The sequence below is a fragment of the Pollachius pollachius genome, assembly GCF_949987615.1.
Source record: "Pollachius pollachius genome assembly, chromosome: 4".
Taxonomy (NCBI): Eukaryota; Metazoa; Chordata; class Actinopteri; order Gadiformes; family Gadidae; genus Pollachius; species Pollachius pollachius.
Genome location: NC_136937.1, coordinates 15,487,803 through 15,515,250, shown reverse-complemented (window position 1 = coordinate 15,515,250; position 27,448 = coordinate 15,487,803). Strand labels below are relative to the sequence as shown.

The following is a 27,448-nucleotide window of genomic DNA, read 5'->3' as shown; positions in this document are numbered from 1 at the left end:
ACAGCATGTTTCACTACGTATAGCTTATACTGCTCCTGCAATTAAACAGGTTGTCTATTGCCGTTTTCTATGAAGGTTCAGCTGGCTGCTGACTTTAATAAGCTTACGGCGAAAAGAGAACGGGATTTGCAGCAATTCTCCAAAAACACCCACACATTCCTATATTTAAAGAAAATAAATTAAACTGAATCCTAAAGTTAAGAACCAGACGTCTTTTGCAACTTTCTGAACAGAAGTCACTTCCACACTCATCGTCATCGTCACACCTTCGTCATCTTTGCGTTTGGCGTTAAGATATATATACAATTTTACCGTAGGTTATAGTATGGATGTAGAGGAATTAATTCCTCTGACTCAGCGAAGAGGGTCTATTATGTAACTCACTGTCAGCCTCTCTCTGAAGACCATTGAGACGTCAGAGGGGTGGGACAGGGAGCACATGCTGAAATGTGAGAGTGGATTGCAGCCGACCCCTAAAGCTGATTTGGTCTGATTGATGTCTGGACTCCAAGCCTGCTGGGTCTGGGTTGGCCACTGGGACAACACTGTAAATAAGATCTCTCTCTCTCTCTCTCTCTCTCTCTCTCTCTCTCTCTTTCTCTCTCTCTCTCTCTCTCTCTCTCTCCCCCTTGCTCTCAATCTTATAAATGGTGTATACCACCACATCGCCCCTATCTGTCTTCTCTTTCTTCAATTCACTCCTGCAAACCAAGCATTTAGTATGCAAATCATCAGGAGAACTATTCTGGAATCTGAAGGTTGTGTTTGTACGTGCGTGCCTGTTTGTATGTGTGTGGGGAGAACAATAAGTGATAATAGTTAATCTCATGCGCATCCTGTGGCGGCCCTCTCTCGTCGGAGACTGGAGCGTCTGAGGGGGCTGTTGAGTTGACACATAGTGTCATACGTCCTCGGTGAGTTTAAGATGAAGCAGAGATTGAGTCTGAAGGACTCAGCGCGAGCGACGCTACGACGGGGAACATTGCAGGGACATAAATTATTACAGCTGCTTCAAGGCGGCTAACAAGTAGCTAAATCCCCCGGAATAAGGGGGTCGTTGCATCGATTTATAATTGGCTGCAATCCCAGCATGCCTTGCTGTGTCGATGCATGAGGATTTGACTCTGATATCCATGCAGAGATCCTTTGATCACCAAGGCCATTAATTGCATTAGGTGAGATTTTGTCTAATACATATTCAAATGCATGGCATGAAACATGAATGGTTAACTATCAGAGAAGTGGCGGTATTTGAATAGGGCTTGATAGATTGGATTAAAGCCTGAGGGTTAAACCGCGGTCGGCGGGTTGTGTAGAGATGCAGGGGATGTTATCGATCGCGTCGTTATCTAGTTTAATGTCAATCTGTATTTCTTCATTTTTATTATTATTGACCACCACACTAATCAAATAAAACAGGGTTCAAGCAAAGAAAATACATGCCTCAGAATGTCATTGTTGATCGGAAAATTCTTTCTGAAATTATGTCTTCTCGCATTGCATTGTGGGAGTCGGTGTCCGGGATTAGCCATAATCCTGGGTACTTGGTGGGCGTATTCATTCATGGAGAGCCATGAAAACTACACCCTTGCTGGCAAACCTTTTTCATACATACGTATACATGCAGACCCACACACTCTTAAACATACACAGACAGACACAAACATCCATACACACAGGCGCATGAACGCACCCACAAACCCACACTATTCAGGCCAGTTATGCAAACTTTCACACCATTTTAACTCAGTGCCTACAGGTAGCGTAAAGGAAGGAAATTACACTCTAGATTCTCATACACAACCCGACACACAACACACACACACACACACACACACACACACACACACACACACACAAGCTTGACGAGCTGCATAAGCAGCAGCAGCAGTGCGCGGGTCACAGGAGTTCAGCGCGGACCTCTCCTGCCCTCATGTTTCTAAGATGAGCTGATGACCTCACCTTGACCTCCCTAACTTTGTCTTTTATGTCCTGTTCCGCCGCGACTCTCTGGAGTTTCATTAGAGTGATTGTGGTGGATGATGGAAACAATATTAATTTACAGTCTCTCTTGTGAATATAACACACTTAGCACTTCCCATAAATAGCAGAGCCGCCGCCGTCACATTTCATCACAGTCATTCACAGTCCCAGCCCGAGACTTTTGCAGACTGCTCGTCATCCGCAAGCTAATGACAAAAAGGGTTGGTTAAAACGAGTCCCAGATAATACCCCCCGTCACTCTCCATCACGGGGACGACCGCTCGCCTCGTGTGTGACGTGTGACGCAAGCGTGCAATTTAACTGATATTAGAAAACACTGGTTCTTTTATACAACATGAAAGAAATGTCGGGGGCTGTGGTGGTGGGAAGAGGAGGGGGGAGGGAGGCAAGGGATGAAGGGGGCATTATCTTGAAAGCACAACTAATAGCGGCCGGAGCAGCCAATTTAAGAAAGAGTGACATTTACCGATGGAAAATGAAGTAGGAGAAGTCAAGCGCCTTCACCAGATGATAAATGCCAGGGGGCCATTCTGCATGCAGACCTTCCTGGATTATGAATAATTTAGACCTCATTTCAGACCATCCGTGGTTCAGGATGAAAGACAAACTGGCTGGTGTTGACCAGAAGTTAATCAGTTGTTTAGACGACTGAAACACCAAAATAAAGGATAGTATACCTGTGGAAGACAAAATGAACGGCAACAGATTGAATTTAGTATCTAAAGGAACGACACTGAGCTGTCCACGTAACATTGGCCACAAAGTGATCCTATTAGGGTTAGGCCCAAGCTGGATGGAAACTCTGAAACATTGCTGGGAAAAAACAGATGAAAGATTGTAATTGATTTGTTGTTTCAAATACAGAAAGAGAGAGAGAGAGAGTCTGAGAGAGTATGCAAGTCAGAGAGAGAGAGAGAGAGAGAGAGAGAGAGAGAGAAAGAGAGAGAGAGAGGGAGTCTGAGGTTTTGCTGAAGTCAATTAAGAATAGAAATTGAAGCTTTTATTGAAATTATGGTAGAATCTAGAGGCGGGCGCTAGAGTGGTCCTGACTCCTAAATTAACCACTGATTAGTTCTCTGACGAGGTGGTCGGGGGGTGGTGAACGGGAGGCTTGTTCCGGGACTCGGGTTTAACAATTCGGTTAGTCGGATAAAGGCTTATGACGCAACCCCAGTGTAAGTCTCCCATTGTCGTTAATATCCCAGTGGAGCGACCGCCAATAAATAAGTTCCCAAAACAACAACAACGTGTGTGAGCCACAGGCTGCAATACGCACGTTGATTCTACTGGGCAAATCATCACCTGTACAGCAAAACTACGACCTACAGAAATTATGGAATGACAGACTGGACAAGCAGATGATGGAGCTGAACACTCGTTTCAAGCCCGACACATACGGCTTTATGAGAGCCGCTGCTGCCTGCCTGCCACGGTCAGACACCTTTGGTGACAAGGCTCTCACCCAGCCCGCCTGCGCTCACTTTTCCATTCCGGTGGAAGACACAGAGCACACTGTGTTTGTGCAGCAGCTTCAAAGAAAGGCAAAGGCCAACAAGACCATGAACCAGCAAAAAAAAACACTCGTAGAAGTGCTTGACGCATGCCCCCGTGACATTTTCCCCAACATGAAAAGCCTCCTCACATTGCCCATGACGACAAGGACTGTGGAGAGACTCTTTTCAGCTGTCAGTCAGATAAAAACAGGCACCAGGGCAACAATGTTGACAGATAGACTGAACTCTTTGTCCCTGCTTTCATTTGAAAGGGAATTGACTGATTCACTGGAATATCAAGAAATTCTTGCTGTGTTCAGCACGAAACCCCGCTGTGTCCTGCTGTAAGCCCCAAGTCCCACAAGCAAGTTTTAATTGAATTGTGTGCATTTGTGATTATCAGTTATCTTGGATTGTTACGCTGTTGTTTATATGGTTAGATATGTTATTCATTTAATTATTCTTAAGAAATAAGCTACAGGAGAAATTTTTGATTGTTTTCCTGCTGTTTGTGTTTAACAGCTGTGTCAGATCCAATGCTGCTGTTATTTCATGTCCATACAGTTCTTCTGTCATTCTGAATTTATAAGAAACAGTTAAATAATTTTGGACAGTTCCCTGCCCGCCGTGCTGGGTAAATAAATGGAGAGAGAAACAGACCCTCCAAAGATATAATTCCGTTTCAGTCTTTTTGTGTATTGAACGTTCAAAAGAGATAAATGAAGTTAGGCTTACTGCCAAGGTGTATGTCTTTGTCCACTTCAGCTCTGAGCTGAGGACAGCGACACAAGAGCCACACTGGTAGGTTACTGTGTCGCTGTCCTCAGTGCCGCAGAAAAGCGCTGAAACGGAGATGAAGGGGAACCTGTTGTTTTTTTTGGGCTTATTTTAACTGGCCCACCCAGTTTTCTGGAGGCCTACCCACAATTAAAAAATACGGGCGCCGCTAATGCACACGACATCACCCCCGTCCACCCCAGCAATGACATCACAAAGTATGCGGACGACACCACCGTGGTGGGCCGCATCTTGGGGGGAAACAAGACCACATACCGGGACGAGGTGGAGCAGCTGAGCAAGCAGTGCAACGCTAATAACATGCTGCTGAACCACCTCAAAACCCGAGGTCATCATCGACTTCAGGAGGAAGAAGGCTGTGATCAAGCCCCTGCTCAACGACGGCGGTTGCGTGGAGAGGGTCGCAGCCTTCTGCTTCATGGGGGTGCACATCCAGGAGGACCTGTCCTGGAGGACCAACACCACAGCTATCATCAAGAAGGCACAACAGCGACTCTATTTCCTGAGAGTCCTCAGGAACTACCACCTTAGAGAAGAGCTGCTTGTGACCTTCTACCGCAGTTCAGTGGAGAGCATCATCTCATACTGTATCTGCGTTTGGATCTCCAGTTGCACAGCTGCAGAGAGGAAGGCACTACAGCGGGCCGTTCATTTGGCCCAGAAGATCATCGGCTGCCTTCTCCCCTCTCTGGAGGAACTGTATAACACCCGCTGCCTCAAGAAGACTACCAAGATCTTCAGGGATCCATCCCACCCGGGTAACGATCACTTTGTGCGGCTGCACTCAGGGAAGCGTTTTAGGACTATGGCTGCATGGACAAACAGACCAAGATTTAGCTTCTACCCCAGGGCCATACAGGCGCTGAACGTTGCTAACACCAGACCTCTCGGACCATCATGCACGTGGCAGCTACTAGGGAACTGTTCAATTCCCTCCTGTGAACCATCTATTTATCTATTTATCTATCTACCTCACTCACTTTCTAAGGACTTGTGCAATATTGGGTTATCATGTTTGCAAGTCATTCAACTGCACTTTAACTCAGTTTTAGTTCTATTTATATAAGATGTGTATTTATGTTTGTTTTTTATCGTACTGTATATATTGTTTATATATGTTCGTTGTCCTCTCTTTTTTAATTTCGATGTACCCGTGCCTGTACCTGTACATTGACAAATAAGTATCATTCATTCATGTTGATGGTGTGTTAGCACCGTGTGCGCTGTGTCAGGTTGGGGGCCTCTGGTTGTACTCACAGAATGTGTAGCATAGACAATTGTTTTAGTCAGGCTGTTGTTGTTTTGAGCCAGTCTATCGTGTTTTGCCTTCAGAATGGATTAAAAGGCTAGATAAAAAATTAATCTCCATTAAGTATTGATACCCTGTTATTCTGCTGCTAAAATTATGCTTTATTTATCAAAACGTACGTACGTGCTACATACATGTGTGTGTGTGTGTGTGTGGGTCTGTGTGTGTGTGGGTGTGTGTGTGTGTGTGTTTGTGTGTGTGTGTGTGTGTGTTTGCATTCATTGCTTAACACACCTGTAGGGAAGAAGCCGAGGTGTATTAAATGCACACAACTATGACCCATACAATTTGTAAGCCAGCCGCCATCCGTTAAGTCGATGTCTAAGATTGGTTTGCCTAGCCACTGAGACCAAGTCACAAGCCGTGAAGCCGTGTATTACCGGTCCGCGGGACTTAGCTCTCGTCTGCCTCTCCTTTTTGGCAACCTAACCACATCAGACACTGTAGCTAACACTTACATACAGTGATGGACATTAGCATTGCAGCGTAGCTGTCACCGCATGATGTTTATCCCCCCCCCGACTTACTGAAAGCTAAAAGCTGAATGTAGCACCTTTTTCTTTTTAGATAGTCTTTATTCGGTGTTGGTGGGGTGAGGAACTCAACAGCTAAATATTCAATGTCATAAATGTGTGAAAAGTGTGAAAGTTGCCTGAAAATGTAAATATAGGTGGCTTTCCAAATTTATTTTAGTGAAGCTTGATTTTTGTTTTTTTGTTAAAGTGGGAAGTTTGACGGGTAGAGCTTTCAGAGAGATAGAAAGAGAGAGAGAGAGAGAGAGAGAGAGAAGGAGAGAGAGAGAGAGGGGGGGGGGGGGGAGGGGGGGAGAGAGAGTACTTCCTCTTTGGGTTGACATCTCAGGTAACCCACTTTTGCTTGGGCGTGTTTACTCTTTGATTATCGTCGGGGCAGAGGGAGAGCCCTCCTCCCCCACCATCCGGGACCAGGGCTGACAGGCTGTCACAACACAGACGGAGACGACGCACATACACATACACCCAGACACGCAGACTGGTATGCTAACCATCTAGGTATCACACACACACACACATATATATACGCTGTCGAAGCCAGTCTCCCCGAATGTCAGGTTCTCGGTAGGAATCACACGGTAAGCAAGGGTTAAGCCGCAGTCGGCGTTTATTTAACAAGAATCAATAAAGTCTGTATTCTCGTTCTTGAGTCTCCGTGAGCCTCTAGTCCGCCGGCGTGGTGTGTAATCCCTCCGTGTCACTCCGTCCCCTTCTCCCGGTCTAGTGCTCCTTTTAAGATGGCTCCTGGTCCTTTCCCTCCCTCCGGCCAGGTGTCCCCTATCACGCTGATTGGGGGGAGAGACGTGGTGCTCTCTGTCGCCAGCTGGAGGGTGGCGATGGTATACCCTGTCTACTACGGATCCTCGGACCCGCCCAGTCCGAGGTCCCGCGGGCGGGATGCCACAACGCAGACACGTTCGATACAATTCTAGGTATCACATACACAGACACACACACACACACACACACATATACACACACTTGTATGCTTAGAATCTAGGTATCCCACACACACACACACACACACACACACACACACACACACACACACACATATATATATGCAGACACCTCCACAGACACATAAACATCCCATCACACATGCATACAATTAAACACACACCCACATATACACACTTATAAGCAGACGCATAAGCATCCAATTACACATACATCAAATTAAACAAACACACACACAAACATTTACGCACGCACACACACACACAGACACACACAGTAGCTTTGTTTACAAACAGGTGGACTGTTTTTGAAAATGTGATGAAATCCAAGCACATCCTTGGATAATAAAATAATAGATATGTCATCATGCTGAAAAGTTAAATCTTGATTGAGAAGTTTGCTGATGAAATTTTGCCTAGAAATGTGTTTAAGATCCCAATAATTTGGCTTATCCATCGCAACGTCACAACGTCAAATCGAAATGACAATGACAGGTATGTTATGTTGATAAATGGTCATGAAATGATTCGTCATCATGGAGAGACATTGTTATGTTTGAAACTGCCACAGTGGCCCTCATACGAGACTTGGCAAAAACAATCTTTTCCTTAGCCTGGTTTATGTTGATGGAGGTTTTGCCAGACAGCTCTTTTGGGGCCTCCCAAAGTGGTGGAGGATCGCCATCAACAATTCCCATGATGCCTCTGATGTACGAGTCATATAGAGGTAGTGTTATGGTGGGCTACTCACGGCTTGGACCGGATCAGCAGTAGAACCCTCCCACACTCTGTCCCGCCTCCCTCTGTCCACGGTCACATGATCAGAACCCAGTGTTTACTGTGCCTGTATCTATTCAAACGTCTTTCTGTCATTGTCCTTTAATTGGATGGATGAGATTACGTTGGACTTTCTAAAATTGTAAGAATGCTTACCTATTGCTCCAGGAAGGCGATTCAGCAACTCTAAACTTTACTTCCCAGCAGCGCAAATCCACCAGAAATAAAATTAATTCTTGGCAAAGTATAGAAAAAAGAGAGGAGAAAATCTGTCCTTTTTAAATACTATCTAGGTTATGGAATCCCCATTTCAACACTTAGGCACAACGGACAAGCGGTGGTTTATCTCCGCTTGGCTGTACGTCCTACAGCGGGGACGTAAAGCCCCCCCACCGACCAGGAATCACTCTTCTAAATCCCTGAGTAGAGTGACGGCTGCCGTTCCTCAGCCCCTAAAACTGCTCTAGTCCGGTTTATACCACCTCCTTCCACCTCCTCTCCTTTAATATAGCCGCGGGTCCCCAGAACCCCGCCCCCCCGATGCATCTACCCCCCTGCCAGTCACTGGTCGACCTACATCCACTCCGCCTCCTTCATCTGCAGCCAACATCAACTACATTTAAGAAAACACACCCCATGTTCATGTGTGTGATGGTGGTGATGGTGGTGGGGCTGGGGGAGTCGGAGGAGGTATATATAAAGTCATCCAAATTTAAATTCCCCCTAATTTGAAATGGCATATATCATAGATCAGTCTCCCCTCATAAATTTCGATAAATGATTGGAAGTGTGCAACTGGAGTTGGCGTGCTCACTGTGTGTGTGTAAGACCAGAGGGTCACATCAATATTTGAACAAAGCCAGAGACACCCACACACACTCACACACTCACACACACTTCAAACAGACACACACTCACCAACACACACACTGACATGTCTGTCTGTGCTGGCCATGCTCTCAGCTCTTCTCTCAGCTGTGTGTGTTCTTTGACGAGAGACGCCCGTGTGGGCGTGTGGCCTGGATGAGGTCTCGTGTTTGGAGGGAGAATGAACTGAGAAGTTCATTCTGCCATTTCTACAGTTCCTTTGATGTCCCTCACAGACGTGCTCCGGGGGGGCACTGGGAAATGGCGGGAGATGGGCTGGGGGCGTTGGCAATTGGTATTTCAGAACTGTAGTACTAAGCAACTGTTATTTCATAACACACACACCGCTATGGAGCTTGGAAAACTCGCTGGACATAATGCCTCGGCCACAATCAGGAATGGATAGGGTTCATTATCATGTTGGATCCTGTTTTCATGCATTGGATCCAGTGTTAAATCGCAGCACAGTAGTAGTGTGCTGAAGTGCAGTGTAAGTGTTTGTATGTGCGTGTATCAGGATGGTTTTTAGGGGATATTTTCCTTCTCAAACTGGTTATAAGCCGGTCGTCTCCATGCTTGGTGGAATATAAATAATTACTTCTGTCCTCGAGGCTTAAGATATTTTAATAATAAAGAAATGTCCTTCAAAAGTATTCTCTTTAAAATCGCTCTGGGATGAGTCTTCATGGGTCACATTTGGTTGATCTAAACAGAGGCTCCCACGGTGCCTTCCTCGCTATCTCCAACACCCACCCTTCATCTGCTCTCTCCACACACACAGCAAAATCTCTCCCTCCACCCCCGGATCCTCTGCTCCGCTCACCTCTGCTCCGGAAGGCAGACCGCTCCATCTGCTGCCGCGAGCGCCGCGCGCCTCCACCCACAACTACAGACACTAAACCATACCTTGACATCAGCCGCTTTAATCAATGGACTGTTGACTATTGCCAGACTCTATTTATGTTGTGTATTCATACAAATAGACTGTGGCTTGCATTCGGATAAGGGAAGAGATGCCGCGTTGTCCCGCGTCCTCATCCTCCAATGCACACACACACACACACACCATCACACCCACACACACATACCATCACATACATGACATCATACAAACACACAAGCACATACCATCACATACGCCATCATACACAAACAAACAGACACACGCACACGCCATCCCACACACCATCACACACATACCATCAGATACATGCCATCACACTAACACACACGCACACGGCGTCACATACACCATCACACAAACACACACAGACACACACATGCCATCACACACACACGGGCCATCACACACACACACACACACACGCCATCACATGCACACACACGCACGCACACACTATCCCACACACGCACACCATCAAACCCACATAGACACACATGCCAAAACACACACACACACACCACACACACACACACACACATGCCATCACACTCCTCCTTCCCAAGCATAGGCATCGGAGGGGAGGGTAGTGTTTTTTAAAAAACAATTCTGTTTCCGAAATGTCAACAACGCTTTTGTGTCGCTGATTAACAAATAAGTATCCTGCCGCTTCTTAGTTAACAAAACAGAGAATTCATTAGTCGATTTGGGAGGTTGTTTGTTATGTGTAAGCAGCCGCCTCTTTCGTGGTTAATACCCAGTTCTTATCATCCCCTGTTGTCTTTGGGGGGGAAAGGGGGGGGGGTTGCGACTTGGTAAAACCTTGACAAAAATGATAAATGCAATTATCTTCCATAATATTATGATTGCGTTTATTCATTGCGATTAACAGATTATAGATACAATTTGCCAACCTGGCAACCGCGTTGCGTTGTCTGGCGTCATGTAACGAGCCGTAGTGATTCCTCAGCCCAAACATGGAAGGTTCAAGCGAGCTTATTGGCAACGCCTGTGATTGGTAATGGTGCTTATTGCTGAGGTGTGACCGTTGATGCTTGGATTTGATTCAAATGGCCGTGCAATATCATTTATTTAGTTATTTATACATTTTTTTCATAAAAGAAAGATGCGATGCATTGATTGTAACTTTACTGACTAGCTAATGGCAGAAGGGATTAGATAAAAATGCAATTAACTGTGCAACCCTAATGCCATTCCACTGCTACAGCTGGTGGTGGTGGAGGAGGTGGTGGAGGAGGTAGTGATGTTGCGATTGGGAATGGGATATGGAAATAACTTGTCAGCCGAGCAAAAGTCGATGTGATTAGAGGTAACGAATGTCATGGGAGATTCCGGCCCGTCTGATGATTATTAGATAATAGATCGGTCCCTCGAAATGAAGCGATGATCTTGAAAATGAGCTGTATTCTCAAAATGCTTGTGATGAGGCTTCTCATCGGTGCTTGATGAGGGATTCATTAGTGCAAGCCCGTTTTATTATTGGCCAGTATCTTAACGTTGAACCTCTCTCTCTCTCTCTCTCTCTCTCTCTCTCCTGTCACCCTCTCTCTCCCCCCTCTGTCCTTATACTAGTATTTATGTGTGCTTGGTACTGACGTTGTGTACGAGATGCATAGAGGCTGACTGAACAATATTCCCAGATCGACGGTGCGGTGCGTCAGAGATCAGTGATCTGCTAGATTGCTGTTTCGTATCTATGCTGAATTATTGAAATCACAGTCGCTGCTTTCCTGGCGTTATGAAGTTAAACTATTACTCTGCTTTGAATTGAAATACTTTGGCTTTTTTTTTTAAGGATTTTATTAAAAACTATGGATGTATTTATTAAGCACCTGCGGATATTTTTTTCAGGGGTAAATAATATTTGCTGCACCCTTTTCAAGTTTCTTTCATCCAAGAAATAACGGCATTGTTTGTACAACTTGTTTGTGTGGGGGGGGGTGCACGCTGGTGTGTGTGAGTGTGTGTGCGGTGTGTGTGTGTGTGTGTGTGTGTGTGTGTGTGTACATGTACACCTGAGCATGTGTGTCTGAATATGTGTATGAGGTTGTCTGTGGTTGTGTGTGTGAACACACTTCTGTACTGTGCACGGTGTATATAGTCTGCATGTGTGGTCGTGTGCATGTTTCGGATAGTGTGTATGTTTGTGTGTGTGTGTGTGTGCTTGTGTGTGTGTGTGTGTGTATTGTGGTGGGAATTCCGGAACCACGTCAATCATAACTCTACTCTTTCTAAACTGACCATCTGGGTAGAATAAAGAGTCATCCGAAGTTATAACAATTATAGTGATATATTTGGGTAATAATGGTACAATAACATGCAACAATCATACAACAAACAATAAAACATAACAAAAAAATGATCAAATGGATGGGAAATCAGCCTGTTGCTCAAAGAGCTCCGGCAGGCTGAAGTCCCCTGCATGGGAAATCAACCTGTGCCGCTCCAAGAGCTGCGCAAGCTGAAGTACGACGCATTGTCTAATGTGAGGACTTCTTATACCGTGGCACAGGTCTCAGAAATGCTGAGATCAGCTCTGCTTCACACAATGATGTGTGATGGAAAAATCTATCATGTTGTTTCCCCTTCATCATGTAAGCTCTATCTCCTATTGCTTGCATTGTCTAGCCACACTACTTATTCCTAGCGTTATATAACGTTAACATTTGTCCTGGGGTATACCGAGCATGAGGAAGCAGAGATCCCCTTATGCATTATTTTCCTTGATGAGAATACAGGAAACTCTGTCCTAAGTAAACATTATTTGATTTGATCATTGACAATTATAATGTGGGGTCTCATAGTGGTGACTTCTCAGTTGGAACCTTTGACCCTTGACCACCCCAAGGGTTTCAGTGAAAAAGCATAATCAACAATGGCAGTTATAGAAACAGAATGTGAAAATATAATTTTCCCATTACAGTATGTGTGTGTGTTTCTGATGAAGTGTGTGTATGTGTGTGTGTGTGTGTGTGTGTGTGTGTGTGTGTGTGTGAGTGTGTGTGTTCCTGATAGAGTGTGTGTGTGTGTGTGTTTCTGATACAGCTATCACTCAGCCCTATGGCAGTGACATCTTGTTTTTCCACCCGACTGGCAGGATGTATCTGGAGCTTGCTTGTGTCATTGCTGGGTTGACCCAGTAGTCGTAGATCACCGTGGAGTGCACAGAACAACACTGGTTGCTGAAATGACCAGAAAGGAACCGGAGGGGGGCGGGGTCAGGTGTACCGAAGAAAGAACAAAGAATCAAATTTAATATGAAAATGAGCTGGATCACTCACGGAGTTTGATTTGAAAACAAATAGAATTGGCCCATCTAATGGTTAGAAATATGTCATCAAGAATATGACATCAATCATAATATATGATTTACCTTTTCAAACTTCAGTCCCCAAACAGTTAGAAACACACTGACGCAAACTCTATAACTATAACGTTAAATACTCAACCGCCCCCCCCCCCCCCCCCCCCCTCACTCTGTCTCAGAAGAAAAACACCACAAACTGTAAACAAATGAACAATTACTCTGGTTGCGAGGTCCTGTGCTGGTGTGGGGCCCGGGTTCAGCGGTGTCTTCCTCTGATGAATAGGGCCCTCGCATGGGGGCCCACGTCTGTGCTTTGCGTTTAACCAAACATAAACATGCCATCTCACTGCACCCGGCGCTGAACAAATGGAGTCGCCCGAAGCTAGGCGCTTTCAAATTAAAAGCGTGTCTTGCTGTTTGGGCTCCGGAGCAAAGAGGGAGTGAATGGTTGTGTGCCGCAGTGTGGGACGAGACAAGTCAGGGTGCAAAACTGTGTGATTTACAGCGGCGCTGTCACACATGCATGCACACACACACACGCACACAGAAGCACACAGACACACACAGACACGCATCAACACAGATCCATCATGCACCACCATAGACACACACACATACACGCACAGATGCACACGCGCACACATGCACATGCACACACGCACAAACACATAAACACAGAGAAGGCACTCTCTTGAACACACACACACACACACACACACAGAAGCACACACAAACATAAGTAAGCACTCCCCATAATGATAGACACTGACAGGCCCTCACACACACAGACACACACGCACAAACACATACACATACATGCATGGACAAACACAGATACAAACTCACACACAAAGAGGCACACACACATTGTATCTCCTACCCTCAATCTTCTAGAATATCCTTCAGGAGCAGGAGAAGGATTAGATCGATCAAGAGAGAGAGAGCAAGAGAGAGGGATGGATAGGGTTGGGAGCTGAGGAGAGAGGTAAGGTGGGGGGGGGGGGTAGAGAGATGGAGAGAGAGGGGGGAGAGGTGGAAGGGAGTGAGCTCTGTAATCCTGGCAGGGTTGGATAGAGTTACAGCTACCTGGCTTTCTGAAGGCTTCACACTAACCGTGGACAGGTTTCCCCTGTTATCCTCAGGGATTTAAATACAGTGTAATCACCTCCACACCTCCACGGGATCCAATCACGTGTCAGGAATACAAATCAGGAGACACAAACACACGCTGGGAGATGGCAGAGTGGTTCTTTGGTTGGGTTGGAATTGCAATGGGAGAATGTTTACCTTTTCTTCTTTTTGCCTTGGAGTCATTTCTGTGATTTATTCAGAGGATTTGAGGGGCTGTACCCATTCAATACAATACAAATAGTTTAAAAGAAATGTAAGACATAAATAAATATTATATTTGAGAATAAAACGTCCCCTCAACCATCAATTATCATTATTAATGAATGAATGTATTCATTTATATTATATATTTTACATTTTTAATTTGAAGGTGAATAATGAGCCGGGGGAATCAAACGAACCCAAAATGAAAGACTCGACTAATACAACGGTAACGTTCAGGTTACGGGACTGTGACCTTGTGTATAGATGTATGTAGTGACCGTGTGCCTGTGTGTGTGTCCCAGGGTCCAGGGGCGAGGCCCTCCAGTCCGGGACCCTCCCCCGCTTCCTGCAGGAGCCCGACGACGCCTACATCATCAAGAGCAACCCCATCAAGCTGCGCTGCCGGGCCCAGCCCGCGCTGCAGATCTTCTTCAAGTGCAACGGGGAATGGGTCCATCAGAGCCAGCACCTGGCCCAGGAGCACACCGACCTGGGCACCGGTACGACCGTACCTCACGCACGCACGCACACATGCACGCACACACAAATGCAGTCATGCACGCTCATGAGCACACACAATCATCATAGACACAACCTCCAACTTCAACTCAATCCTACACATATACGGTACACAATTCTAGTATGGGCGTACACACACCTACACACACCCACACACACACACACACACACACACACACACACACACACACACACACACACACACATATATATATGTAACCTCTAGCTCCAACTCAATCTTGCTTGTCAAAATTGCTCTCAATTTCACATGCGGGTGAGAAGGTCTGAAGATGGAGGTCAGATCCTCGGTGGGCAGGAATCAGAGCTTAAGGGATGGATTCTGCAAAAGGAGCCTAGTGACTATGCCTCAGGCTACACCCAACTGCCCCCCCCACCCTTAAAGTATGTATCTGCCTGGCTGCGTTAGCTTATGTGTCACGTTCAATACGCCGGTAATAGGAGCACAGTAACCACCCAGCCATAAAAGGCTTTTATTGGTCGATTGTTCGATACTGCGTGTTTGAGCGCCTAAGAGATGATGACTGGTTTGATGGCTGGTGTGTGATGCAACCCATTGAAAAGCGGGCCGCGGGTTTGATCCCAGCTTGATGTGGCTTCACGTTTGCGTTGAAAGAATTGAACAGGATCGACCCAGTCTTGATCAAGATTGGATTTCAAGCGAGCAGAAAGATCTTTATGAAAACTGTGGAGTTAAACACGTCGACTTGACGACCAGTAGAACGACGGGCAGAATCACACGTTCCTAGTTAATTTGGTGGAAAGACTCAAAACTTTTCCCTCCGACTTGCGTTAAACGCAGCAATCCTGAATTGGATAGAATCGCAAAGGAGATACGTGAAGGGCTACATGACAAAACGTGACCTCAAAATACCGTTCGTAATTGTGAATGTGTAGGCTGTGAAAGAGCAGAATGCGGGGAGGGCAGCGGAAAGGAGAGTAAATAGCAGGGAATTGAAAATATAGTTGCACCTGTGCTAGTAGCAATGCTGCCCCCCTGCCCCCTCTACACACACACACACACACACTGCCGCCAGACATTGAGAGCTGGATCTTTATTCTGGACTAGCATGCCAGAGGACTAAAAATATGAAAGATGTTCGTCCAAAATATTTATTTTATTTCCTGCAGCTACTATAGGATATATTTTCACAGAGTGGGCCATTTAATGTGCTGGTCATGCTGTGATGTGTTGTAAAAGAGAGTGTGTTTATATAAAGTCACCAGCCTCATATTTGTTAAATTTAATTTACGAGTCTTTAAAGGTATTTTTAAGAGCTCTAGCAGCACAATAATGTACCCATTTCCGTAAAGGGTAATACTTGACAAAGTACTGTAAAACATGAGCTTGTGCGGTGTGGTTAGGATGAGTAGTGGCCACCCTCTCATTCCTGCTATTGATTCATCCACCACCACCCGATTAAACAGCTTATCTGTGAAACAGCTAAAATGTCTGTGTAGTATTCACGTATATAGTTGACATTCGCACATTCTAACACAATCACAAACACACCTACCAATACCTTAGATGACCGATTTTAAATTATTTAAATTATTTCACCATTGGTTTAGTCAATCATAGATTTTAGATTTGAATCTTACGGTTGTGCTGCACCAGTTCGGTAATTTTGCGGCAGATAAGAGAACAAATGGAACAAATAAAAGCACTGATTGATGCTCTGTCAATGTTTGCCACCAGGCCAGAATTTGTGTCATAAACAAGAGATATGTTGCTTTCAAATTTACATTTGGCTCCAAACACACTTGGCAATTATTCAGCTTAGTTTGTTCAAACATTTGTTCAGATATATACACACACATATATGATGTTATTTCCTTCCCACTATAACCTTGCCAAGCTCTGTTTTGCTGTTTGTTGTCCACCAGAGCAAGCCTACCAAATCCTGTTGACTAAACGTTCTGTTTTCTCTTCTGCTTAATGTACTGGTTGCCATGTTGTAGTACAACCCCCCTATGGAGCTGCTTTGCATCATGTCTGCCAGGCTTGGCTTGCCGGACATGCTGTGGGATTTGCTACATGATGTTGCCTGTCACAAAACTTGTATTTGCTCCTAGTTTGGCTCACGCTGCTACCCAGGAGCTCTATACAAGCCACAGTGACCTGAAATATAAAGAAACCAAAGAACAGAGCATATTGTTTGGGCACGGTTCCTGCTGTGTCATGGCTCCGCTGCGTATGCTATAGTTGGTGTTCGTGTGGTAACGGTGTGTCAAAGCCAGCACGTGTCGTTAGAATCATTCCAACGGGGTATTCCCTGCTCACGCTCAACACACACAAAACATGGTTTCAATTGATGAATCATTCATCATTATTTGCGTATATAATGAGTTTGCGCTGGAAAATGCAGCTGCAATAATTGTCCGTGGTCGTCCAAACAATATATTGGCGGTTGTTGCCGCAGTTACGCCTGTGTTGTTGATGTTGCTGTTTTTTTTCTTAGCCCAGGGGGTACTGGGGATGGATTCTAGGATCAACATTGTTAGCCATGAAAAATGATCCAATGAATGAATGCTCAAACATCTCCCAGTTATAAATATACATAAATAATTACCTATATAGTGAACTGTCTCAACAGATATATCAATATAACTATAAGATTATTTGTGCTATTGTTATTCCACAACAAGCCTTCGCTACTTGGTCATACTGTTGTTTTATGAGTCAAACCACTCATCATATCATATTGTGAATATGAAGTTATGTTATGACCTTATGAATAATATTGTTTTGTCATATTGTGAATTAAGTTATGATAAATTATGACATTATGAAGTAATAGGTTGAGTCATATTGGGAATAAGATATAAGTTATGACATTATGAAGTTAGATTGTTGAATTGAATTGTGAATAAAGTTATAAGTAATGACATTATGAAGTAATATAGTTGAGTAGTATTGGGAATCAGTTATAAGTTATGACCTTATGAAATTGTGAATAAAGTTATGTTAAGTTATGAAATCATCATGAATTAGTTGGTTGAGTCATATTGTGAATAATGTTATGATAAGTTAGGAATTTATGGAGTTATATTATGGAGTTATTGAGGCATATTGTGAATAATGTTATGATAAGTTAGGGTTAGGACATTATGGAGTTATATTATTGAGTCATATTGTAAACGTATACAGATCAATTATAGTAATATTCTTCCTAGTCAATATTGTGACTTATAAAGTTGAGTCAAGTTGTGTTTTGTCAAATGATTGAGCCATGTCTGTCAGTCAGCTGTCACTCTCGGGACAAATGTATTTGTAGGATTGAGTGAAATATTAGTAGTCCATTTGATGTTCCCAAGCAAATGCTGTGCTGCCTGGTAATATGAACTGAGATGCGTCACTATATGATACATCTGGTCAGTTCAAGACATATGTGTGATCCATGATTTTGATCCTGTGTGTGTGTGTGTGTGTGTGTGTGTAAATATACATCAATATCTCTCCACGCTGTATATCATCAAGGGTGTTTTATTAGATGCTACAAATATCCTTCAGGGACTCCAAACATATGTAACACATTTCAGTCATCACCATGAATGTATCTTTACACAAATGTGAGATATTTCAGATATTTCTCAATTTTGAAGGATCTATGCTGCCCGGCAATGTTTCAATGTTTTTCATAACAGAGATAACATGATTTATAAGATAGATATCCATCTATCCATTACTCTGGCAAAGATATAAAGAGTTTGACACACACTGGAAATGCTGTGTATGCTGCGTGTGATCACATATGCAACAAGGTCACATGTGGGGTTGTGTTGCTTTGTATGCAGTTGACAAAGCTGAAAAAAGGACGCCACAAGCACAATTTTTGTCAATCGTCATCAAGCATTACAACTCTTTCGAAAAAAGATAGTCTGCTTATGTCAACTTCAAACATCGATTGTATTTGAGTCATGGTCCTTTGTTTTAGTTGAGACTAAAAGAAGTGCAGAATAGAGTGATTGAGGATGAAGTGCCACGGGCAGGCTATTTTGACTTGCTAGTGTGACGCCGTAATCCTTGGATGCTGGATCTTAGAAAATGCAGGGATGTTTTGAACTGGCGGCGTGTGGATGTTGCAAGGCCGTTTTCACTGTGGTAAGCCCACTTGCCCCCGATAAAAGATAGCCCCATTGAAATCCTTGCTGTGTTACCAGGCGCTTTCACAATTCACATATTTGGGACTATTTATAAAGGATCATAGTATCAAAACAAACTCACCAAATGCAGTGTGAGTTCGGAACTACATGATCAAAAGGTCAATATGGATGTGTTTTTTAAATACAATACTGTCGATTATGTTTCCTCATCCTTGTCCAATTGGTAAGCCCTTTGATGCCGACTGGCTCGCTACACACACACATACACACACACACACACACACACACACACACACAGACACACACACACACACACACACACACACCCACACACACACACACACACACACACACACACACACACACACACACACTGGAAACCGACTGCCGCTAATACATTTTTTACGGATGATTTTAGGAAGAAGTGTAAAGTCATAGAGGGACTTTGGACTAAACCCTATACCATCCGAGGGGAGTTTACAGGAAAAAAGTTGACAAGCGGTCCAAAAATAGCCCGTCCAAGCCTTGAAGCGCAGTATATCAAAGCACTTATTCCAAATGTACAAAGTAAACGACTAATCGGACAAACAACATTTGAGTCACAAGGTTGGAAGTGAGATCTCACGAGCCAACAGGAGGATATTCTGGGTCCTCGTTTCAGGGCGCCGCGATGAGAGGGAGTGTTAGGATGGTGAGGCTCAACACCAGCGCCGTGGCGGGCGAGATAAGGGAGGAGAGGAAGGTGGAGGCGGCACGTAGAGGCGGGGTTCAGGCATCCGCCCACCACCGAAAAGTTGATACTCGGATGGAGAGATGGGAGGAAGAAGAGGAGGAGGAGGAAAGAGATAGGGAGGCCAGGGAGGAGTTGGCGGAAGGGAAAGAGATTAGAATTTGTCAGCGGTGGCGGGGTAGTGACTGATCTGAGGGGGTGGGGGGGGGAAGTGGCGGCTCCTGCAGAGTCTTTTGATGGAGAGATAGAATGGGAAGGAGGGCTGAACGGGGGGTAGAGGAGAGATAAGGCGACAGAGGAGGAGGAGTGGAGGAGAAAGGAGTCGTGGCTCGTGGGAGTCCACCGCTGGGCGCTTCGATTACATCCAACGCTCCCAGAGTAATCCCCCACCCCCAGAAGAGAATAGACTGGAGGAGACGAGGAGGCTGAAGGGTGTGTGTGTGTGTGTGTGTGTGTGTGTGTGTGTGTGTGTGTGTGTGTGTGTGTGTGTGTGTGTGTGTGTGTGTGTGTGTGTGTGTGTGTGTGTGTGTGTGTGTGTGTGTGTGAGAGACAGACGGACACGTCCAGAACTTGTGTCAACTGTCACTGTCACCGGCTGGGCAACTGCGTGACGCTACCTAGCCTAGCTCGGTAGTGGGAGAGTGGGCGGGGGTGTCTATATCACGATTCTTGTAAACAAAGAGAGATACGAGGGGTCCAGCTGTACCTGGGGCGGCTGCTGGGGGGAGGATGGCTTGAAGTGCGGAACACAGGCAGCCGTACTCAGAGTGGATTTAGTGGAAGAATCAGCAACAGAGAGACTGGGAGTGGAGGGAGTGTGAGGGGGGGGAGGGAGGGAGGGAGGGAGGGAGGGAGGTGGGAAGAAGGATGAAGAAAATAAATCGAGGAGGAAAGGGGGAAACCGGTTCAAGAAAGGTGGAACAATAAGTCGAGAGACAGAGAAAGAAAGTAATGGTGAGTGAGGGAGCGAAAGGGCCGAGGCTAGGTAGTACGCGGGCGATCAAGGAGAACCGGGGCATTAGTGTATCTCTTTGCACACACAAAAAGCTCCCTTTTCCTCCTGGAGTGGGAGTGTTGGAGATGGAGTGAAGAGCAGAGGCGAGAGAGCCAGGTGGAGGGTTAAGGGTGGAGGATGCTTCTTCTAAGCCAGCGATCAGGTTTTCCTGGCGCTGTTTCCTGAGCCATGGGCCTTGGGGTGGGGATGGTGGGGGGGAGAGGTGGGAGAATCAGAACCAAAAAATACCGGGGGGAAAGAAATGGAAAAAAATATATAGACTAATTTTCCTCGGACAATCAAATAAAGTACGAGTTGGTCGAGATCCCTCCTATTTTTCTCTTTTCTTTTTTTGTGTTGAATTCAATTATAATGGGGAAATAATTCTATTTTTTTGTGTTGAGTGACAGGATTTTTGAAAGTCACACAGCTTGTTTTTGTCCTCCTCTTTGGAAAACGTTGGTCAGAGGAGGGACTTCTGGCTGTCTTTGTTTAGTCTACACCTTGGTTGTTTCTCTCACACACACACACACGTACACGCACATGCACAAACACACACACACACACACACACATACACACACACACACACACACACATAAACAAACATAAATGACTGAACAGATGGCACATTATTTCCTGTGACCTCTAGCATTCATATTCATGTAGAACATAAAGCTATTGGTACATTCATAACTCAGTGTTTGTCATCCCAGAGCGAGGGACAGGGCCCGCTCCCCCTAAAAGGACAAGTCCCAACACACTTCTAGGTCAGCCATATTCTGTTCTGACCTCGCAACCAGCCGTTCATCACTGGCTCGCTGTGCCATTTTAAGAGGGGGGATTGACAATATACAGAATATTCTCAAAACCCGATTTAATGAGTTGGATCTTCATAGGAAACAAGTCGAGTCAAGTGTATTGCGTGTTTCTTGAGAGAAAAACAATTAGCTTAATGGCTGCGCCCTGCGATTAGCATTCTCCTCGTTTCCCTGGGATTTTTATTCTAATGAGTCGGCAGCGCATTAAGAGATGAAACGATGTTTAGAGCGTATCTTGTTTCTGTAATTTGCCACATTTGACACATTAAGTGGACAAACTGTAGAAGGGATGTGTTTTGATTGTTAGGGAAGTTTGATTGGTTGATTTAATTGATTGGCCATTAAATCCATGGACTGTATAAAATGGGTCAGAAACATGCAGAAACAAACGTAATGAGCGACAGAAACCACGAGCTCAAACACCGAGAAAACACCTGGACATAATGAGTAGTTAACACAGGTGACGTTTCGTTAACGAGGACACACGGGGAGAGCTAGAGGGCAGGGAGTCCCTTGAAATGACCTGTGGAAGTATCAGCTGATGGAAACATGGAATCACTTGGATTTTGTGTTGCTTTTGCTAACATTGAACCAACTCTGCTTGGTTAAGGAAGAGAAAAATACTGTATACTGGTCAGGCATATGCTGGGAATCTATTCTCAAATCAATTTATGATCTAAAATCTGAAAGCACACCAGCTAAAATCTTGTTGACGGGGTGTTTCGCTTTCTTTTCTCTGTATTTGTTTAGACCAATCATGTCACTGGAGGTGGGGATCAATAAGCCAGTAATTGGTGAACAGCAACACAAACCCCGCCAGCACTAGTAAAGTTCTCCTGGTGGAAAAGACAATTACGCTTAAACATCCTGTCCAGACACCGGCATTGTTTGTTAAAGCGTCTGTAAAGCATCTAATCAACCCTGGGTGGGCTGGCCACTATAGAAACACACTCCTTAAAATCCTCTCCTGAAAGTTCAAGTCCCTCGCGAAGGTTGCAAATAATTTTCTCTTCTCTTCCTTACTACAGACTACAGCGATTTATTGTATCACCTTCTTCTGACAAATGTACTTTTTGTGAGTCGCTTTGGATAAAAGCGTCAATGTACATTTTTTCGGTAGAAGATCTCTCGTCACAGAACGAAGCGTAACTCCGCCTGCTTTCAGTGGTTGGCTTCCGGCCCGGCTCTGTCCCGCCTCCCTCCCGTCAATCACCACGGTGTCTTTCCTCCCCATCCAGGGTTGAAGTTCCGCGAGGTCCTGATTAACGTGTCGCGGCAGCAGGTGGAGGACTTCCACGGGCCCGAGGACTACTGGTGTCTGTGTGTCGCCTGGAGCCACCTGGGGACGTCCAAGAGCCGCAAGGCCAGCGTCCGCATCGCATGTAAGTGGGGGGGCACTGTGTGTGTGTGTGTGTGTGTGTGTGTGTGTGTGTGTGTGTGTGAGTGAGTGTGGGTTTTTGTATTAAAAGTTTGTCTGTGTGTGTGTTGAAAGTTTTGTCTTTGTTTTGATTAACTGCTGACTATTGTGTTTATGCTGTATATGTTTTTAATGGTGTTTGTGTGTGTGTGTGTGTGTGTGTGTGTGTGTCCAAGTGGTGTCCCCTGACCTGCTCTGCTCTGCTGTTTCCTTCCAGACCTGAGGAAGAACTTTGAGCAGGACCCCCAGGGCACCGAGGTGCCTCTTAAGGGCATGCTCGTGCTGCACTGCCGGCCCCCAGAGGGCGTGCCATTGGCCGAGGTACGGCCCCTCCCCTTTTTCCCGTACCTCCCCTCCCGCCTCCCACCCCCCCACTCCCTACACCCCCAACTTCAACCTCATCTGTTCTCACATGATTGTGTACATAAAATCAATAGCTCGGCTGGGTTTACTTCTTTTTTTATTTACCGGTTTAAGCACCTCATTATTTCTAATGTTACACACACAAACGCACACGCACACATACACATAAGCACACACCCGCTCTATGTGTGTCTGTTTGTAATGAAAGATTCACAACGTACAAATGGAGTACTGGTGTACACCCCCCCCTCCCTGACCATCCCATAGTACAACACCTCATGCATCATTCATAGAAATTCATAGAAACTAGGCCAACAAAGACAATGTTTTCGGTACATAATGCAACAACAAATATGTCCCTTCTCTGTGTATTGCCATAGCAACGCCCAGAATAATATCCACATGTAGGCTTTGTGGATATACCTTCCCTAACCCCCCGCCCACACTTGTCTCAGGGTGTCTGAGACGTGGACACTGTGGGAGTGGATCAGGCAGCTCTGGGACAGTGGGGAGAGGGGGAGCAGGAATCTTAACAAACAGTCGGAGAACAAGGACGAAGATGCAATGTTTTGGGGCAGGATAATGTAGGACACTGGCTCCCAACCTTGGGGTCGAGACCCTACTCTGGTCCCCTGAGATGCACATGAGGTCGCGGGGGATTGCCGACCTTAGCTTTAGATGTTTGATGATCCATCATAGCAAACCTTTTTATTCTCAAAAAACCTGCTATTTATAAGAAATAACTGCCTATTGATTCCTAGCCAGGAGCAAACTGCCCCTAATCACTTAGTGTGTGGTGGAGGAGCGATGCGATGAACTATAAGGTTGTAGATGTTATAATTGGTTTTTTTGAGGTAAAACAATCTGTGTTCACAAAAGTTGAAGTTGGAGTCGCAAACATTTCCAGAACTAGAATTGGGGTCATGGCCAGAAAAACTGTTGGGAAGCCTTGGTGTGGCTGTTTCACTCCCAGCTGAAGGGTTCTGGGTTTGATGTCGGCAGCCTACCCTTAATCGCCCTTAACCCTGACCTACTGTTGACATGTATTCTCAACTGTTGTCACTGTGTAGGGGGCTTTGGATACAAATGTCTGCTAAATGACTCCATAGTAGTGTGAGTCCTTCAGAGTCCTCTACATTCAAAGACAGGTTTATTGTTTTTGTTCAGGTTCTGGCATCTGTTGCAGCGCTCAGTGATTTGTTTAATTGCTAAACTTTATTTGAGCCCATGACACTGCAGATTTCAACTTATTTTGCTTATTTTGTTCCAGGGTCTTGCATCTGTTGTAGCATTGTGATCATTTGTTTAAATGCTCAACACAACGACACAACGGTCTACTGAATTACATTTACATGTTCAAATGTTAGTTTTTTTTTACAGATGTTAGTTTTTCTACTATTATTTAGTTATTTAGTATTACCTTTTTATTTATTTATTTTTTCCGGCGTATCAATTCTGTCATTTCACTGCTGTACCTGCTGTTGTTCTCAAGGGAAACCAAATCGGAGTGAAATGTACTTATTGTAACAAATGCACTTATTGTAAGTCGCTTTGGATAAAAGCGTCTGCTAAATGCCCTAAATGTAAATGTAAATGTAAATCAAACCGCAGGGAAACAAGGATAGAGCCTGGTCACGGAGAGGAGAGTCTTAGCTAAACCAACTAATATTATGCTGCCAAAATAATAATGTTGTGGTTCTGGGTGTGTGGGTGTGTGTGGGTGGGTTGTGGTTTGGGGGTGTGGGGGGTTAAGTGTTAATACTCACTGGCATGTTTATGTTAATGATGCCGGAGACAATGGCGTTACCAGTAATGCTATTGATAGAGGTAATAATCCCAATGTCAGTGAGACGCAGGTTGAGGATAATGTATCGCCTCTGAACAGATGGATTCTGCATTTTGGAGCATTTTTTGTTTGCGCAAAGACCCAAAGATGGCAGAATCTCTTCGACTGACTGCACCTTTTATGGCAGTGGAGTGAAAATAGACCCCGGGATGCGTGATGATTCAGTTAAATAGTTGGAGGAGCCGTCACAGTGGCAGCAGGGAGAGTTTCAAGGTTTATTAATAAAGCTCTCTCTCTCTCTCTCTCTCTCTCTCTCTCTTTCTCTCTCTCTCTCTCTGTCTCTCTCTCTCTCTCTCTCTCTCTCTCTCTCTCTCTCTCTCTCTCTCTCTCTCTCTCTCTGTCTCTCTCTCTCTCTCTCTCGCTCTCTCTCGCCCTCTGTGTTCTCCCCTTTACAGATATGATATGAGAAAAAATCCAATATAACTGGAGGACAACTGTATTTATATAGGTTATTTCAAAGTGGATTTAGTAAAGAGAGAATGAATTTAATGCCGGTATAGGTTTGTATATGTTTTTATGTAATCTTTGAGTGTAATCATCATGCTCATTACTCTCAATGAGCCTCCTCTATGACCACCCACCAAAAGACAAACTAACAAACATCAGTTTCCATCCATTAAACCCTCATTACCAGCCCCGGGTTCCTGCACCCTAAAGGGATTCATCATTAATCCATTCATCCCAAAGTTCACCCAAAGCACTTCAAATGTAATTATTATGTGATGAACACAAACATTTCCTCAGACGGGAGGGGGGATGGGATTTCACCCCAAGGACACAGAGAAGATTGTGACCCATCCTGATGTGGTTCAGAGTGCCCTCCTGGTGTCATTCAGATTGGCTTGGATTTGTTGATCTGATTTCCTGAAACTCATAGCAACATGGGGGTGGGTGGTGCGAGTGTGTGTGTGTGTGTGTGTGTGTGTGTGTGTGTGTGTTTGTGTGTGTGTGTGTGTGTGTGTGTGTGTGGTGTAAGGTTTTGAGAAGGCAGAGCGGTTGAGGACGGGGTGGGGCGTATGAACTAATGAAACCCCCCAGTTTGGTTTGAGATGAACGGAGCTACGGGAAAAAACGCAATCTCACCATACGTATGTAATTACCTTCCTGTCACTTCCACTTCCCTTCCAACAGAACGGAGGCAGCGACTTTGGGCTCACAGTCATGGAGTTATTAATTATTATCCTCCCACCGGGAAAAAGGTCATTATTCAGACGTTTTTTGGCAGCCAAGCCTCGCCTTGTTTGTCAAGGTGAAGCTACAACACAGGCTTGTACAAAAACTGCATATACTAGCATTAGTTCACATCGCTTTGTACCAGATTCCAATAATAATACTACTATATATACTAACTATATGTTAGCTATTTCGGACCCAAAGGCCTATTCACAGATTTTGGGGCCGGATTCTGGAGTTCAGAAACCATTATTATGCAGAACAATTGTGTATTGTTGTGTGTTAGCTACCACCTGTAGCGACCCAGCCGGGATATGAGCGAGGTTAACAGGTCACGCTGTCCATCGTTTGAACCCATCCTTAACCAGAACCCCTGTAGGCTGCTGTTCCCCAGCAAAGCCAGCGGCAACTATCACGTTGTGGTTCATACACGCCAACTTCCTGACACAGATGTTTGATTACAAAAAGTACTTTTATTTCATAGGGTCATCATTTCCGTGGCCCTCCCTGAACACTACAATATTATTTTCTTTATTTATTCACAAAATATACAAAATCACTTATTGTCACTTACTTGGATACACTCAAGTATAAGTGTATCCAATCGCATCAAATCTCATAGATTATTCCACTAATCAAACCCAGTCGCACTGAATCCTTTAAAACTAAAGCACCCGGTGTGTCGTATCGGCGCCACTGTAATCGAGGTGTGTATCAAATCGCTCACATTCATGAGGGACTACACCCCTAATGGGCCCTACACAACTGTTTCCACTGTGGTGCAATATATTGCTCGTGGGTCATGATAGTTTGGGATTTATCATAGCAATTTCTGATATATTTGATTTGTTATGTGTGTCATTGTATGGAAGCCATTTAAGTCAGTGTTAGATAAATAATACATCAATGAATAAATATGGCTATTAAATAAATAAGATGTATTGTTATAATACAGAAAAAACAAATTTATTTTTAGAAATAAATTCTATTGCAATTAATACCAACAGGAGTGAGTGTGATAAGCCATTACAAGCCAGTTAAAAATCGGCCTTTTTCTGTGCATTTTTGACATCATAAGTGGGTAATGGCTTGTAATGGCTAATCACACTAACACCTGGTGGTAAAGTAGGGGCCCTTTAAAGAAACCCTTACTGGCT

At 44.7% G+C, this 27,448-nt stretch overlaps 1 protein-coding gene across 1 annotated transcript in view; it reads left to right on the top strand.

Moving 5' to 3' along the window:
• Positions 1-27,448, top strand: part of LOC307075201 (netrin receptor UNC5D-like) — a gene marked incomplete at both ends in the record, with an annotated part of 128,059 nt that overhangs the window by 61,381 nt on the left and 39,230 nt on the right. The window contains 3 exons of the mRNA XM_079735707.1: positions 14,607-14,804; positions 22,731-22,874; positions 23,127-23,230. Of these exons, the coding sequence (XP_079591833.1) occupies positions 14,607-14,804; positions 22,731-22,874; positions 23,127-23,230 (446 nt within the window). The remainder of the gene's footprint in view (positions 1-14,606; positions 14,805-22,730; positions 22,875-23,126; positions 23,231-27,448) is intronic.